This window comes from Anomaloglossus baeobatrachus, chromosome 3, assembly GCF_048569485.1.
Source record: "Anomaloglossus baeobatrachus isolate aAnoBae1 chromosome 3, aAnoBae1.hap1, whole genome shotgun sequence".
Classification (NCBI taxonomy): domain Eukaryota; kingdom Metazoa; phylum Chordata; class Amphibia; order Anura; family Aromobatidae; genus Anomaloglossus; species Anomaloglossus baeobatrachus.
In genome coordinates this window covers 189,813,488-189,828,993 of record NC_134355.1, presented here as the reverse complement: position 1 = coordinate 189,828,993, position 15,506 = coordinate 189,813,488, and the positions used below count along the sequence as shown (strand labels likewise).

Genomic DNA, 15,506 nt, shown 5'->3' with positions numbered 1-15,506 from the left:
GCTATCGGACAGGATCAGACTCCCGCCCAATCGCTCCAGGAGCTGCCGGTAATCAGCACATAAGTGAGTATTTATTTTATTTTTTTTTTTTTTTTTTGCACCGATGCATCTGCTGATTGTATAAACGGCTTTTATACAATCAGCTGATGTGTGATGTGCTTCAGCCCCTAGAACCTGACACATCATCTGATCGCTTTGCCTTCCAGCAAACCGATCAGATGATATTGGATCCGGATTGGACGGCGCGGGACCCTTGACCCAGGATTACTGCGGAGGGGGGTTCTTTATTTCAATAAAGATGGAGTCACTAATTGTGTTGTGTTTTATTTCTAATAAAAATATTTTTCTGTGTGTTGTTTTTTTTTTATCTTTACTAGAAATTCATGGTGGCCATGTCTAATATTGGCGTGACACCATGAATTTCGGGCTTAGGGCCAGCTATACAGCTAGCCCTAACCCCATTATTACCCAGCGAGCCACCCGGCATCAGGGCAGCTGGAAGAGTTGGATACAGCGCCAGAAGATGGCGCTTCTATGAAAGCGCCATTTTCTGGGGTGGCTGCGGGACTGCAATTCACAGCGGGGGTGCCCAGAAAGCATGGGCACCCTGCACTGAGGATTCCAATCCCCAGCTGCCTAGTTGTACCCGGCTGGACTCAAAAATTGGGCGAAGGTCACGTCATTTTTTTTTTAAAATTATTTCATGAAATTCATGAAATAAAAAAAAAAGGGCTTCCCTATATTTTTGGTTCCCAGCCGGGTACAAATAGGCAGCTGGGGTTGGGGGCAGCCTGTACCTGCCTGCTGTACCTGGCTAGCATACAAAAATATGGCGAAGCCCACGTCATTTTTTTGGGGGGCAAAAAACTCCTGCATACAGTCCTGGATGGAGGATGCTGAGCCTTGTAGTTCTGCTCCCTCTGCCTCTCCCTCCAGCATACAGTCCTGTATGGAGCATGCTGAGTCTTGTAGTTCTGCAGCTGTCTGCTCTATTGCATACACTAGTGGAGAATGAAGAACATATTGAAGAAGGAAATGACATCAGACCTGTTTTTTTTTTTTTTTTTTTTTTCAACAATCTTTAATGGCATTGTTCACTGATAAAAAAACGCATAAAGACGCAGTGAGGAAAAACGCAGCAAAAAAATGCACCAAATCGCGGCTAAACGCGTGCGTTTTTTGCCACATTTTTTTGACGCGGGTGCGTTTTTGTGCGGTTTTTGCCGCAAAAAACGCACAAACGCAGCGTCAAAAAAACGCAGTGTGTGAACCTAGCCTAGTTGTGTTTTTCCTGATTTGATATCTGATTTGACAAATGCATTATTTGTTTTGCCTGCCATTGCATGTTTTATTGACTAACTTGCAGTACCAATGTTTCACTTTCCTTATAATTTTACATGAAGTTTCAGTTCGTTCCACTACTATATGTAGCATGACTGATCTCTATTCCTTTGTGCTCAATGTTTGACAAGTTGATACATCAACAGAGCTATCGGGTTAGGCACAGAGACCTGTATGACCCCTGCACTGCCTATGTACTTCAATTGTGTCATATTACACATGAATGGCTTCATGTGAGCCGGTGCACAACTTTCATTATGAGCTGTTACCAGACCCAAACCTCATTTACTGTTTGTCCAGACAGTGCAGCCGCGTCACAGTAAAGTGACACTCATCTGTGGTTGGACATTTGCTGCATAATTGTGAAACAAAATCATTCAGAAATTGATCATGGTGATTGATGGAGTTTCAACCAAATACAGCCTGCTGGACCATCTATCCCTACACTTAGGATGCAGATTTTGTGAACACCACACTGGGATTATGAGTAGGACAGATCCTGATGGTAATTCAGAAATGTCTGGATGTTAGTGGTCAAGAAGTGTAGATTTATTTGAGTTATTTTCAGCCTATTTTTAGGGATGTGATTTTAGGCATGATGGATCAATATTTTTATAGACCTAAATCTTCAGTGCATTGATGCGACAGTCCTAAAAAAGTTTTTAAAACAACTAAAAAGCTTTAGTCCATGTGCCCACAGGGAGAGTGTCCCACAGATACAGTACAGACCAAAAGTTTGGACACACCTTCTCACCTTCTCGTTTAAAGAGTCTTCTTTATTTTCAGGACTCTGAGAATTGTAGATTCACATTGAAGGCATCAAAACTATGAATTAACACATGTGGAATGAAGTACTTAACAAAAAAGTGTGAAACAACTGAAAATATGTCTTCTATTCTAGGTTCTTCAAAGTAGCCACCTTTTGCTTTGATTACTGCTTTGCACACTCTTGGCATTCTCTTGATGAGCTTCAAGAGGTAGTCACCAAAAATGGTTTTCACTTCACAGGTGTGCCCTGTCAGGTTCAATAAGTGGGATTTCTTGCCTTAGGCTGGACTCACACGAGCGTATGGCATCCGATGCGAGAGCATCGGATGCGATATGCTAATGCCCCCTGGCTCAGGCTCTGCTGTGAGCCTGAGCCGAGTGTCATGCGACTGTAACCTGATCTTGCGATCGGGTCACAGCTGTGAAGCTGTGTGCAGGCTCTGCGGTGGAGAGGGAGTGGTTAATCCCCCCATGTCCTCCACTGTCAGCCTGTGCTTATATCGCACTGCACTGGGATAACATCCGAGTGCAGTCCGATGTATCTCTCGCATCCATTCACTTGAATGGGTGCGAGAGATACGGCGGTAGCAGCAAAATGCAGCATGCTGCCACTTTTCTCGCATCCAGAATCTGGATGCGAGAAAAGCTGACCAACAGCTCAACCTCATTGCCTAACATTGGTCAGAGTGCAATGCGAGAATTTCTCGCCTTGCACTCGTCCGATTTTCACGCTCGTGTGAGCGTACCCTTATAAATAGGGTTGGGACCATCAATTATGTTGTGCAGAAGTCTGGTGGATACACAGCTGATAGTCCTACTGAATAGACTGTTAGCTGCTCTTTTCTTGCCATAATACAAATTCTAAGTAAAGAAAAGCGAGTGGCCATAATTACTTTAAGAAATTAAGGTCAGTCAGTCCAAAAAATTGGGAAAACTTTGAAAGTGTCCCCAAGTGCAGTGGCAAAAACCATCAAACGCTACAAAGAAACTGGCTCACATGAGGACCGCCCCAGAAAAGGAAGACCAAGAGTCAATATTTACGGTGTTGAACCTTACTTTTCAAGACTTCTTAAATTTTCCCTGGCATGCTGGAAATCGGCTTCTGACTAAGGCTAGTTTCACACTTCCGGCTTTTCGCCGTTTCCGGCGCACGCCAGTACAGTGTATACAGTACAGTGGCAGCGCGACAAGCTCCAGTCACATTCTGTCATGTGACCCGGAAGTTACAGTGCTGCCATTGTACTGTATACACTGTACTGGCATGCGCCGAATCCGGCAAACCGGCAAAAAGCCGGATGTGTGAAACTAGCCTGAGGCTGTTTTCACACATCAGTTTTTTTTGCCATCAGGCATGATCCAGCGAAAAAACTGATGCGACGGATCCGGCAAAAAAACAGATCAGTTGCCTCAGTATTTTCCATCAGTTCCTTCAATTTTTGGACGGATTTGTTGTGATACTGAGCATGCTCAGTTCAAACAACCGGATCTGGCGGCCGGATCCGTTTATAGCCGGATCCGGCGTCCATAGGCTTTCATTATAAAACACGCTAAATGGCGCAATACGTTTTTTCGGAGAGAAAAAACGTTCCCCTCAGCGTTCCATCCGGCCCCCGGACAAGCAAATTTTGCCGGCGAAAGCCGGATGGAACGCAAGGCCACCTGGCACAATCCGGTGCTAATGGAAGTCTATGGGGGAAAAAACGGATCCGGCAGCAACAGACGCCGGATCCGTTTTTTCAGGTTTTTGCAGGATTGTGCCTGATGGCAAAAAACTGATGTGTGAAAGCAGCCTAATTCTTGTCTACTCAGTGCTTGAAGAATTATTATTATTATTACAATTGACCACAGAGTCTCAATGGGACTGAATTGTGAGGAGTTATCTGCCCATGAACCCAAAATTTCGATGTTTTGTTCACTCGACCATTTATTTATCATTTTTGCCATGTTTCATAGTCTCCCTCATGCTGGAAAAAGCATTCTGCATCACCCTATTGCTCCTGGATGGTTGTGAGAGTTATCCATGGAAGATGTTTAAATAACATCACTAATTCACGGCAGTTTTCTTGGGCAAAATTGTGAGTGAACCCACTCCCTTAGATGAAAAGCTACCTCACACATGAATGGTCTCGGGATGCTTTACTATTGGCATAACACAGGAGGGCTCACATTTTTTATCTGATCAATCCTTCTTCCAGACTTCCCAAACAGTCAAAAAGGGGCTTCATCCGAGATCATAATAACTTTACCTCCGTTCTCTGCAGTCTAATTCCTGTACATTCCTGCAGAATGTCGGTCTTCTTGATGTTTTTCTTGTAAAGAAATCTTTGCTGCCCTTGTTGACACCAGGCATGAAACCTTTGCCTCACTATGCATGCAGATGCTCTGACACTTGCCAGCTTCCATACCTGAGCAAGCCTCTGCACTAATGTGATAAATAAATGTTTCTCTTTGAAGTTCTTGATGATCGAAAAAATGGTTGCTTTAGAGGCAATCTTAGGCTGTATGCGCACATTGCGTCGTGTCCCTGCAGAAATCTCTGCAGGGATTTGACAGAACATGTGCGCGTCAAATCGTTGCAGAAACACTGCATAATGGATGCAGTGTTTCTGCAGAAAAAAAGCAGATTCCATGTGCTCTGGCTGCTGCCTCTCCCATAGACAGAGTGGGAGCTGCATCCAAAGCGCATGGAATAATTGACATGTTGCTTCTTAGAATGCAGCGATTTGGAACAAAATTTTGGCATCCAAATCGCTGCGCTCTCAAACGCAACGTGCACACGTATCATGCACAATCTACATAGATTGTGCAGGGGACGCAGGTCGCATGCATTTACGCTGCGGGGCATAACGTAGCGTAAATGCATCGAATTCGGCAATGTGCGCATGAGCCCTTATAAGCAGCAATGTCATTGCCTGTAAAGCCCTTTTGATGCAAAGCAGTGATGACTACACATGCTACCTTCGAGGTACCATGCTTAACAGAAGAAAACAATGATCCTTCCCTCTTTTTAAAGTGCCATGCCTTCTGCTGTGATACACTTTCTAGGCATCAGCACATCACAGTGCTTGTCAGCTGAAGGGACAGCACTTCAAACCTTCGGCAGGATGGGGCAGAGAGGAGAGTGCAGTCTGACCTGAGTATGCAGAGGTAGCCCCCTCCCCCACTATTGATGTGCAGTACATCCGATTCCAGTCTCCAGATTGTAAGCAGCAATAACTGCATCACAGCAGAGTAATAATGCAGCCACACTGACAGGCTTACCGGAGCAGGGCAGGTAATAGGAGTATATTAGGAAAATGATTATTAGGGAAGAATAAGGTGATAGGAGAAGGGGTTAAATTAATAGTGGGAAAACCTCTTTAATGTGCCATACAGTGACTTAACATGGATGTGTTTGGTTTACGGTACAAAAACCTGCTGACCTGTCCCTTTTAAGACTTTTGTCATATTGATGTAACTTTTTTAACACATGCCTTTCCTGTGGCTTAGGTCCAGTATAATATAGTAAGTTTGTCAGACCCGTCCAGCTGGGAATCATTCAGGCTTTTGGGAAAGATTTCTGGGCAATACTAAAGACTCTGTTGTAGCTGACTGTGAATGCTCCAGCTGGGGAACTGGAAATGTCACATTCTTTGTATTTGCTGGAGTATACATCTGTGACCTGTTTATTACATTAATACACTCTAAAACCGATGACGTCCTACAGCATTCACGTAGAATCACAAGAAGGAAACCACAGTGTACTGAATACATCAGGAAACTATTCCTTTGTAATATTGGTAATGGCCGTCTGCTTCATCTTATATACAGCTGTGATGTCGTGATTTGCATCGATGTCCTCAATACCTACTGAAAAAATATTGGTTATGGTTACCTATTCCCAGACTTACCCCATTAACCACCACATACTATGAAAAATGTATACAAACTAATTAAAATTGACATTGCTGCCCATAGCATCCAAACATGTTATTGTACATCTGGATAGACAAAGTATCACCAGAAAATATTTTCTTTAAATATCACTGTATGTATTTAATATTTACATTAGTTTTATTTCTGGAAATAAACACAAAAAAAGAAATTGAGCCTTTTGTAATAAGTCCGATAACACTAATGTTACCCCCAGTGTGAGCCATTCAAACAGTGCAAGCGGCTCGCACTGAGCCCACCACCAAGCGTACCCGAGCTCAGCGATGCTTGTGCCAGAGGTTTGCCTATGTGTAGCACCGGAACTCCAAACTCCAACACTGATTATTTTGAAAAGTCTTATGTTCAGTACAAACATTGAACTTCACTGTCCAGGTCCCCACATCTCTAGCTAATATGTGGAGAAAAAAAGGAGGTTTTGTTTTTCAAATCCCCTTATCCCATTAGATCTATTGCACGGACACTGTGATGCCAGGCAGAGTTGTACTGAAAAAAAAGTAGAAATCCAGCAACCGACCTTCCAACAATCCAAACACTTTACTTTCCAAATGTTAAAAATATTAACAAAACGGTAGTACAAAAACCAGATAGCCACAGGTATTAATTTGGCTATTTCAACTTAGGGGTGTATGTAAGAAACTGGAGTATACAGCAATGTTCTTCTTCCTAGTCAGTCCGAGGAAATAGTCCAAACAATCCTTAAAAAGCAGGAGCTAGGATTTATTCAAATAAGAGCATACAGCACAGAGCAGATACAGAGGTCCGGCCTCAGAGCAGGATGTCACTCGCAGGTGACCAGACGTAGAGGCAGTAGGTGGTTTGGCTATCTGGCCCCGAACTACAGCGCGGGGGGCTTTTTATACCTTGGTCACACAAAGGGCCAAGTTGCACATAGGAAAGGTTACATCATACTGCGGCAAAAGGCGATTATACTTTAAAGGAAACCTGTCACCAGTTTTATGGCCTATAAGCTGCGGCCACCACCAGTGGGCTCTTATATACAGCATTCTAACATGCTGTATATAAGAGCCCAGGCCGCTGTGAGAACATAAACACTTTAGAATACTTACCTAAACCGGTCGCGGCGGTGCTGGTAGGCTCGGTGGGCGGCGCTGTTCTCCGGGACCGGCTCCTCCTCTCTCAGCCATCTTGCTCCTCCGTCTTCTGAAGCCTGTGTGCATGACACGTCCACGTTATACACACTCGCCGGCAGTGAGGTCCATTGCCGTTAAAGGAGTTGTCCGACATAAACTCAAACATTTTTGGTAAGCTAATCTGTGCTGTATTGTCTTATAAAACACCCCTACATTGTTATTTTTTGTTTTCTAACTTTTGTTCCTCTTGAATTCACCCTTTATTCTCTGCAGCTCTTTGTTTACATTCAGCTCTAGCAAACATGACCACTTCCTGTGCAAAACCTCAGTCAGAGCTGGCACCGCCCAGCCTCAGTGTCCAGCCTCGCCCCCTGCCCGCCCCCTGCACACACATTCCCTGTCAGTATTCAGCCTCAGCACTGACCTGTTATCACTACAGCATTGCAAATAACAGCCCCACATCGGGCTCTGCACCCCACACCACATCGGGCTCTGCACCGCACACCACATCGGGCTCTGCACCGCACACCACATCGGGCTCTGCACCGCACACCACATCGGGCTCTGCACCGCACACGTACATCGGACTCTGCACCGCACACGCAGGGCTCTGCACCGCACACGCAGGGCTCTGCACCGCACACGCAGGGCTCTGCACCGCACACGCAGGGCTCTGCACCGCACACGCACACATATGGCTCTGCACCACACACGCACACATATGGCTCTGCACCGCACACGCACACACATATGGCTCTGTACCGCACGCGGCGCTCTGAGCCGAGGGAGAGGGGCTGACAGCAGGGCAGGTAAGTGCTCTCTATCTACTTACCTGCCCCAATGTAGCCCAATAGGGTAATAAAAGAAATGTCAAAAGAAGCCGGATAACCCCTTTAAGCAATCTTTGTTTGTGGCTAATGACACTGAGATCATCAATATAAAATCTCATCTGGAGATTTTCTGATTTGTGCATCTCATTCTCTGCAAAAACCCGTTCTGCTTAAAACTTACTAGAATCTGAATACAACATGGCTACTGCTGAACACAAGATGGCTGCTCATTGTAACAGGGCTGACCATTGTCTGTGTACTCACTTTTGTTGTCAGCAATTTAGACCTTAATGGCTGTATGTTGAGTTATTTAGCAGGTACACCAAATTTACACTGTTATACAAGCTGTACACTGACTACTTTACATTGTATCACATTGTCATATCTTTAGTGATGTCGCATAAAAAGACATAAAAAAATTACAAATATGTGATGGATGTACTCACTTTTGTGATGTACTGTGTTTGTGGGTTGTTTTTTTTTTTACAAGATTACTGCAGTATACAGGAAAATTGATGGCGATTTTAATGATGCCCAGCATGTGTCTGGCTTTCACAGAAGTTCCAAGATGGGGGCCTTCAGGATGCCCCTTGCTGCAATAGCCCAAGATCGCATCTTGGGGGTGGCGATTGGTACGAAACATCATAACACTTGGATTACACATATTACTTTCTGATGATCGAGATTGACATCAGCATTGAAGAGGTTAAGCATAGGAGCAAACTTCGGTCTTGGTGGTTAGAGGCAGATGCTAGCTGGTTAACATACTTGGCATTTGCAAACGTGCCTGCCGTCATTCTAAGCACTGTTAGGAAGCCTAACATGGGGAATTCTAAGTCTATACCAGGCCCGGAAACCCCTTTCCCTATAAAGGTCGGGGGGAACTTCTTTTTTTTTTTTTTTTTTCTTTCTTGCCAATAGCCATTTGGGTATTTATAACCTCATTTGTAGGCCTTGCAAAATTATCAACTTGAAAATGATCCTGTTTTATTTTTTCAAATAATTAATTGTGATGGGTGAATAGTAACTATTCATGTTCGGATAATGCTTGCCAAATACAGAGTACTATTCCTGTATTCAGCATGGGGAAAAAGAAGTTATTTTATTCCATTGACTTGCATTAGGTTCGTTATTCCTGATGCAAACTGGAATAGTAATTTTGTGATTCATTATGAATAATCCGAACAAAATTAGTTACTATTTGCCTATCTCTATTAATTAACTCTACCATAATGTTACAGCTGGAACTGATTCTCTTTGGCAAATCATGTGATGTTATGTGGTAGTGATGATGTTGCTAATCTCAATTGCTTTTCCTGATTTGCGTCAGTCTGGAGTTTAGTCATCTCTTTTCAATACGGCTTGGAAAGAACTAGCAGCAGTAAGTTATACCGAGCAAAGATGAATATTAAACTGCAAGTCACCCCATACTGGAAAATTAATTCACTGCTTGAGTTCTATAAGTGTAACTTGAGCAGTAGAGTTCTCCTGTATACATTACATGGGAGACACTGTGACTGCTGTATACATCACATGGGAGACACTGTGACTGCTGTATACATTACATGAGACACTGCTGTATACATTACATGAGACACTGCTGTATACATTACATGGGAGACACTGTGACTGCTGTATACATTACATGGGAGACACTGACTTCTGTATACATTACATGAGACACTGCTGTATACATTACATGGGAGACACTGTGACTGCTGTATACATTACATGAGACACTGTGACTGGTGTATACATCACATGGGAGACAGTGATTGCTGTATACATTACATGGGAGACACTGCTGTATACATTACATGAGACACTGACTGCTGTATACATTACATGAGACACTGACTGCTGTATACATTACATGAGACACTGACTGCTGTATACATTACATGAGACACTGACTGCTGTATACATTACATGAGACACTGTGACTGCTGTATACATTACATGAGACACTGTGACTGCTGTATACATTACATGAGACACTGTGACTGCTGTATACATTACATGAGACACTGTAACTGCTGTATACATTAAATGGGAGACACTGTAATTGCTGTATACATTACATGGGAGACACTGTAATTGCTGTATACATTACATGGGAGACACTGTGACTGCTGTATACATCACATGGGAGACTCTGCGATTTCTGGTTTCATCATAGTCAGGAGCACAGAGCATGCTATCTCCGCCCCGAAAGACCCTTATTACAGATTTTTTTCTCCCGTCCCATTAATGAATTGAGCATATTTATTTCTGAAAGCCATCTTCAGATGATTGGGACAGTCTTGGTAATTTCTGCACCTATTCTCTTGTGTGACTGTCAAAATACCCTGTATGTGTTGTTTTCCTTACATAAAGGCTCAATGTGGTTGGTTTATATAGGGGGAAATTTTGCTTTCTTAGCAGTGTAAAGATTTGACACACCAAATGCAGATACTTTGAGGACCCATGTGTGACTTTTTTTAGAACTACAACTCCTGCTCTTCTGATCTTGTGTATTTCTGGGCAGCAGTTATTAAAAATAGCACTAGTGAAGCATGGGTTTGGCTGCAATTTACTAGGAAGAGGCACTTTCGTAATTTCTTGCATGTAGGATACACCCATGTAATGTTCAGTCTTAAGTCACTGAAAGGGTTTGTATACGTTCATTTACAAGTGGTTGTTCGCTAAGTATCCTTGCAGCACATACTTTCTACATGGTGAGTAACACAAATCAATTCTCCTTTTAAATTGTTGCCTATTAATCTATTGTATATGTTTCATGTAGTGAGAAAGATATGTGTAATTGTATTAAAGCATTTTCCTGTTCTACTTTGCGCAAAATCTGAAAACTTAAAACATAAAATATCATCAATGTGCTTTTATATGCAAGTGAATGAAAATGCTTTAACACTAGAAGTCCCAGAAATTTCGAGCTCCCCCCTGAAGTCCCGAAAGAGGGTCAAATGACCCTTAGTCCAAAGTGCATAGAACTAACTAGAAACTAAATGGCTAAAGTCAATGGAAAACAACAACCTCCTGTGGTGCGACAGTAATGGTCTTAATTTCAGAACAAAAGACGGTGATTATAGGAAGTTAGCTAAAATCCTTCAGGTCATTCTACCCGTCTCTGGGTTCCAAAGGTAGAAATGTTAAATGACCCCTCTCTGGGACTTCTAGTATTAAAGGTGTTGTCCGGTGTTAAATGACGAGTCTGCAGTCACTCTGTGACTGCAGACTTGGGAATCCTCGCAGGGCGACGGCATGTTGGTGCCTGAACTGGCTGTCACGTGGCCGCAAGTATGCGATATGCATACTCCCGGCCAAATTCCCGCTAGACTTTCCAGCGCTCTCAATGGAAGTGTAGTGCACAAGGCTGGAAACAGACTAGTCCAGGGGCGCCCAACTATTTTTTTACGTTGAGGGACACATTTTGCTCTGAGAGATGGTCACGAGCCACAATCTGTGTAAAGAAATTATAGAAGCCATATTGTGACCTGTAATGGATAATGGTTATTAAAAGGTTATCACTGATCCTTAGTGAGTTATTCTAGTTACTGTGGATCTCCTCTTTTTTTTTTTTTTTTTATTAATGCTATATTCTTACAGCTATTGTAAAACTTGTGCCAATCTCGTCTGCAAATTTAGAAATTAACTGACTCTATGTGCAGCTACCTGTGTCTGTCCACGTGGCAGATGGGTGCAAGAACTGTCTGCTGTTTCTTTGCATCAGTCTGGCCTGTAAATCGGACCAGACTACAGTATGCTGCAGTTGTTTTCACTGCACATTTGACAAAACACAGGCCAAAAAATGCAAACAAACTTTTTTTATAGGGTTAATCTACAGGTTAATAGCACTCTGACACTATGCAGATAACGCCCTGAAAGCCTGGCTACCGGGAGGAAATGAAATATATTCCTCCTGGCAGCCTCCAGTTTTCAGTCATGGAGTTTCTGTCGCAGTTCAGTACACAGTGAGTGGCATCTGTAACCGCGCTTCAACACTGACTGACAGCCAGCTCAGTAGTGCATCAGTATAAGACTGGCTGTCAGTCAGAGCCCAGACCCGGTTACAGCTGCCACTCACTGTGTACTGAGCGGTCACAGAAACTCTATGACTGAAAACCCGAGGCTGCTGGGAGGTATAAATTTAATTTTAGTGTGTCGGCTGCAGTGTCAGAACACTATTAATCTGCAGATTAACCCCCTATCTGCTAGTTAACAGCATTTTATTTCACAAGACAGATTCCATTTACTCACTTATATATCACTATTCCACAGACGTGGTCATCACTGTCATTGGCCTCTCAATATACATTCCCTATAAATATATACATAATTATGTCTTTGGAGTCTGAATTTAGTCTTTAACACTAGAAGTCCCAGAAAGGGGTCATCTTAACATTTCTACGTTTGGAACCCAGAAACGGGTCGAATGACCTGAAGGATTTTAGCTAACATCATATAATCACCGTCTTTTGTTCTGTAATTAAAGCCTGCTTTACACGTTACAATTAATCGTGCGATCGCATTTGCGATCGCACCCGCCCCCATCGTTTGTGGGGCACGGGCAATTTCTTGCCCATGTCGCACAATGCTGTAACCCCCCCGTCACACCTTAACAGCAAGGTGCAGTGCCCTTTGGTCACAGGTGAAAGAGAGAGGAAATGCAGAGTCTTATATTAGATTGAGTAACATTGACTCAGCAGCCCCTACCTTCATATTCCTGGGACTGTTTATATAGTAGGTCCATAGGGGGGTTGAGCCTAGCTGAGCGTGAGACGCGACGACTAAGTGACAGTCAGTCAGTAAGGAGTGACAAGAAGAGACGAGAGTAAATTGATGACTGAAAGAAGGGCTAGAAATAACATAGGCCCGACGTCCTGAGCGAGGGTACCCCAAAAGAAAAGAAAGTCACTGGAAAAGGGGTAACCCAGATGGAAAGGGGACGCTTTAGGTCTGGCGAGAGCCGGCTGAAGAGTTCAGGTCGACACCGGTATAACGGGACCGAGGAGGTTTGTCAGGTTTATCCCCAAAACCATTGACCGTTAACCTGGGATCCTAAATAAGAGGAGGCCCGGTACCCATCAAGAGTCTGACTAACCCCAAGCCGAGTTCACGACGCTGTTGCGGGATAGATAAAGAAATCGTGCAGCATCAGACCCCTAGGAAAACCAGTGACGAGATGGGTTAAAGAGGGAGTCGCAGAGACCGAGAAAGAGACAAAGGTTACCTCAGAGAGAGACTCTGTCATCAAATCTCCGACGAAACTTGTGACCATTGGTTTTCTGGTAACCGAACTGTTTCTGCTGTGAACTGTGCAAAACAAACCAGATGCTAGTAAAAAGGACTTATTTAAGCTGATATGGACTCTGTGTGTCATGTCTCCGCCGTTCTACAGGACCCTTCAGAGAAGAAGGCAGCCATCACCGCTCGGTCGCTTCCCTCCTGGTCAGCGACCCGCCGCCCTGAGGTAACATAGCTCCACCTGTGGGGAGCTGAGAGATCTTAAGCTGCCGTTACCATCGCCTCAGAGGTCAGCCGTGGGCAGCGCTGGTATATCCCGCTTACCAGACACCACAGGTGGCGTCACGTATATCCCCAAAATCATCCCTGAACCCCATTCCACAGCCGCAGAGTGAGCGCCCAGGGCACGAAGCCGGGACCGACCACCTGTGATAACCCCATTGAGAGTAAAGTATCCGTAGTCCTGGCGCCAGAGTACCCCCCTATTGAAAACCCTGATGGTCGACACACTAAGGCTAGTTTCACACATCAGTTTTTTTTCCATCAGCACTATCCGGAAAAAAACTGGTAAAACGGATCCGGCGCCGGATCCGTTTTATCCCCATTGATTTGTATTAGCGCCGGATTGTGCCTGATGGCCTTGCGTTGCATCCGGCTTTTGCCGGATCCATCATAATTGCCTAAAGCGGCGGCCGGAGGGAACGTGTCTTGTAACGTTTTGTTGTCCGGCAAAAAAACGCATCGCGCGATACGGCGTGTTTTACAATGGAAGCCTATGGACGCCGGATCCGGCGTAATGTGGTAAAAAATGGATGCGGCCGCCGGATCCGTTTTTGTAAACTGAGCATGCTCCAATGTATTGAAAAATACGGATCCAGCAAAAAAAAAAAAAAGGACGAAAAGGATGCAAAAACGGATGCACTGGATCCGTTTTTTGACGGATCAGGTATATTGGAACCGTCAAAAAAAAGGATCAGGCACATCAGTTTTTGCATATTCTGCCTGCGCCAGATCCGTTGCATCAGGCACACGCCGGATTGTGCCTGATGCCAAAAACTGATGTGTGAAATTAGCCTTACCTTCCAAACGACCTCGCTGTGGGCGGCGAACTTCCACTTCCTGAAGGGGGAGGGACGTGCGGCGTCACAGCGACGTCAAACAGCGGCCGGCCAATAGAAGCGAAGGGGCAAAGATGAGCGGGACGTAACATCCCACCCACCTCCTTCCTCCTTCCGCATTGCCGGCAGGACGCAGGTAAGCTGTGTTCATCGTTCCCGGGGTGTCACACGAAGCGATGTGTGCTGCCTCGGGAACAATGATCAACCGGACGTTCGATTTTTTTTTTTTTTTTTTTTTTTTTTTTTTTTTTTTTTTTTTTTTTTTTTTTTAGAAAATGAGCGACGTGTCAACGATGAACGAGAATGTGAGTATTTCTGCTCGTTCATAGCTGTCACACGCTACGATATCCCTAACGATGCCGGATGTGTGTCACTTACGACGTGACCCCGCCGACATCTCGTTAGATATATCGTAGCGTGTAAAGCCCGCTTAAGGCCATTACTGTCGCACCACAGGAGGTGGTTGTTTTCCATTGAGTTTAGCCATTTAGTTTTTAGTTAGTCCTATTCAGTTTATTGTATGTCATTTGACCCTCTTTCGGGACTTCAGGGGGGAGCTTGAGATTTCTGGGACTTCTAGTGTTAAGGCTGTATTAAGACATCCGTATATCATGGTTCTAGCACAGACTGTGATTTTTCGGACTGGCTGCTGGACTCCTGTCTTGAACCCAACAGGTTCTTAGGCATTTATGAGACTGTTAAGTTCGGGACAGGAGACTCAGTCATTAAAGGGGCTCTGTCAGCACAGAATGACTGACTGTTCAAACAAGTACAGCCCTTGCTGGAACTGTAAAAGACAGATGTCTGAATTCGGCCTAATGTCTTATTCATGTCATCATGGTGTGTCCAGTCATTTAAATACACCTTATCACCTGCGTGTGTTCCTTCAATCTCCACCATGCCCTCTTCTTTCATCTACAGCTCTGGTTTCATAGAGCAAAAAAGTGGTGAGATAGATGGAAATCAAGCAGGTGAGAAGGTGTATTTAAAGATTAGCCCCACCATGAGGTCGGAGTGCCTGTACCTTGAACAGTCATTCTGTGCCGACAGAGTCCCTTTAAATCACAGTTTCAGACCATGACATATGAATATCTGAATAAGACATTAGGCTGAACTCAGCCATTAGTGTTTTACAGTCCAAGCAAGAGCCGTGTTGCACAGAGTATCCGTGAGTCTCCCGA

At 44.2% G+C, this 15,506-nt stretch overlaps 1 protein-coding gene across 2 annotated transcripts in view; it reads left to right on the top strand.

The window, feature by feature from the left end:
• Positions 1 to 15,506, top strand: part of SNX9 (sorting nexin 9) — a 186,017-nt gene that overhangs the window by 45,249 nt on the left and 125,262 nt on the right. Inside the window, exon 1 of one of the 2 annotated variants that reach the window (XM_075339651.1) lies at positions 10,619 to 10,680. The exons of the other annotated variant lie outside the window; for it this stretch is intronic. Coding sequence (XP_075195766.1) covers positions 10,678 to 10,680 — 3 coding nt within the window. The 5' untranslated portion in view covers positions 10,619 to 10,677. Of the gene's footprint in view, positions 1 to 10,618; positions 10,681 to 15,506 lie in introns of those variants that run through there. 2 annotated transcript variants of the gene reach the window in all.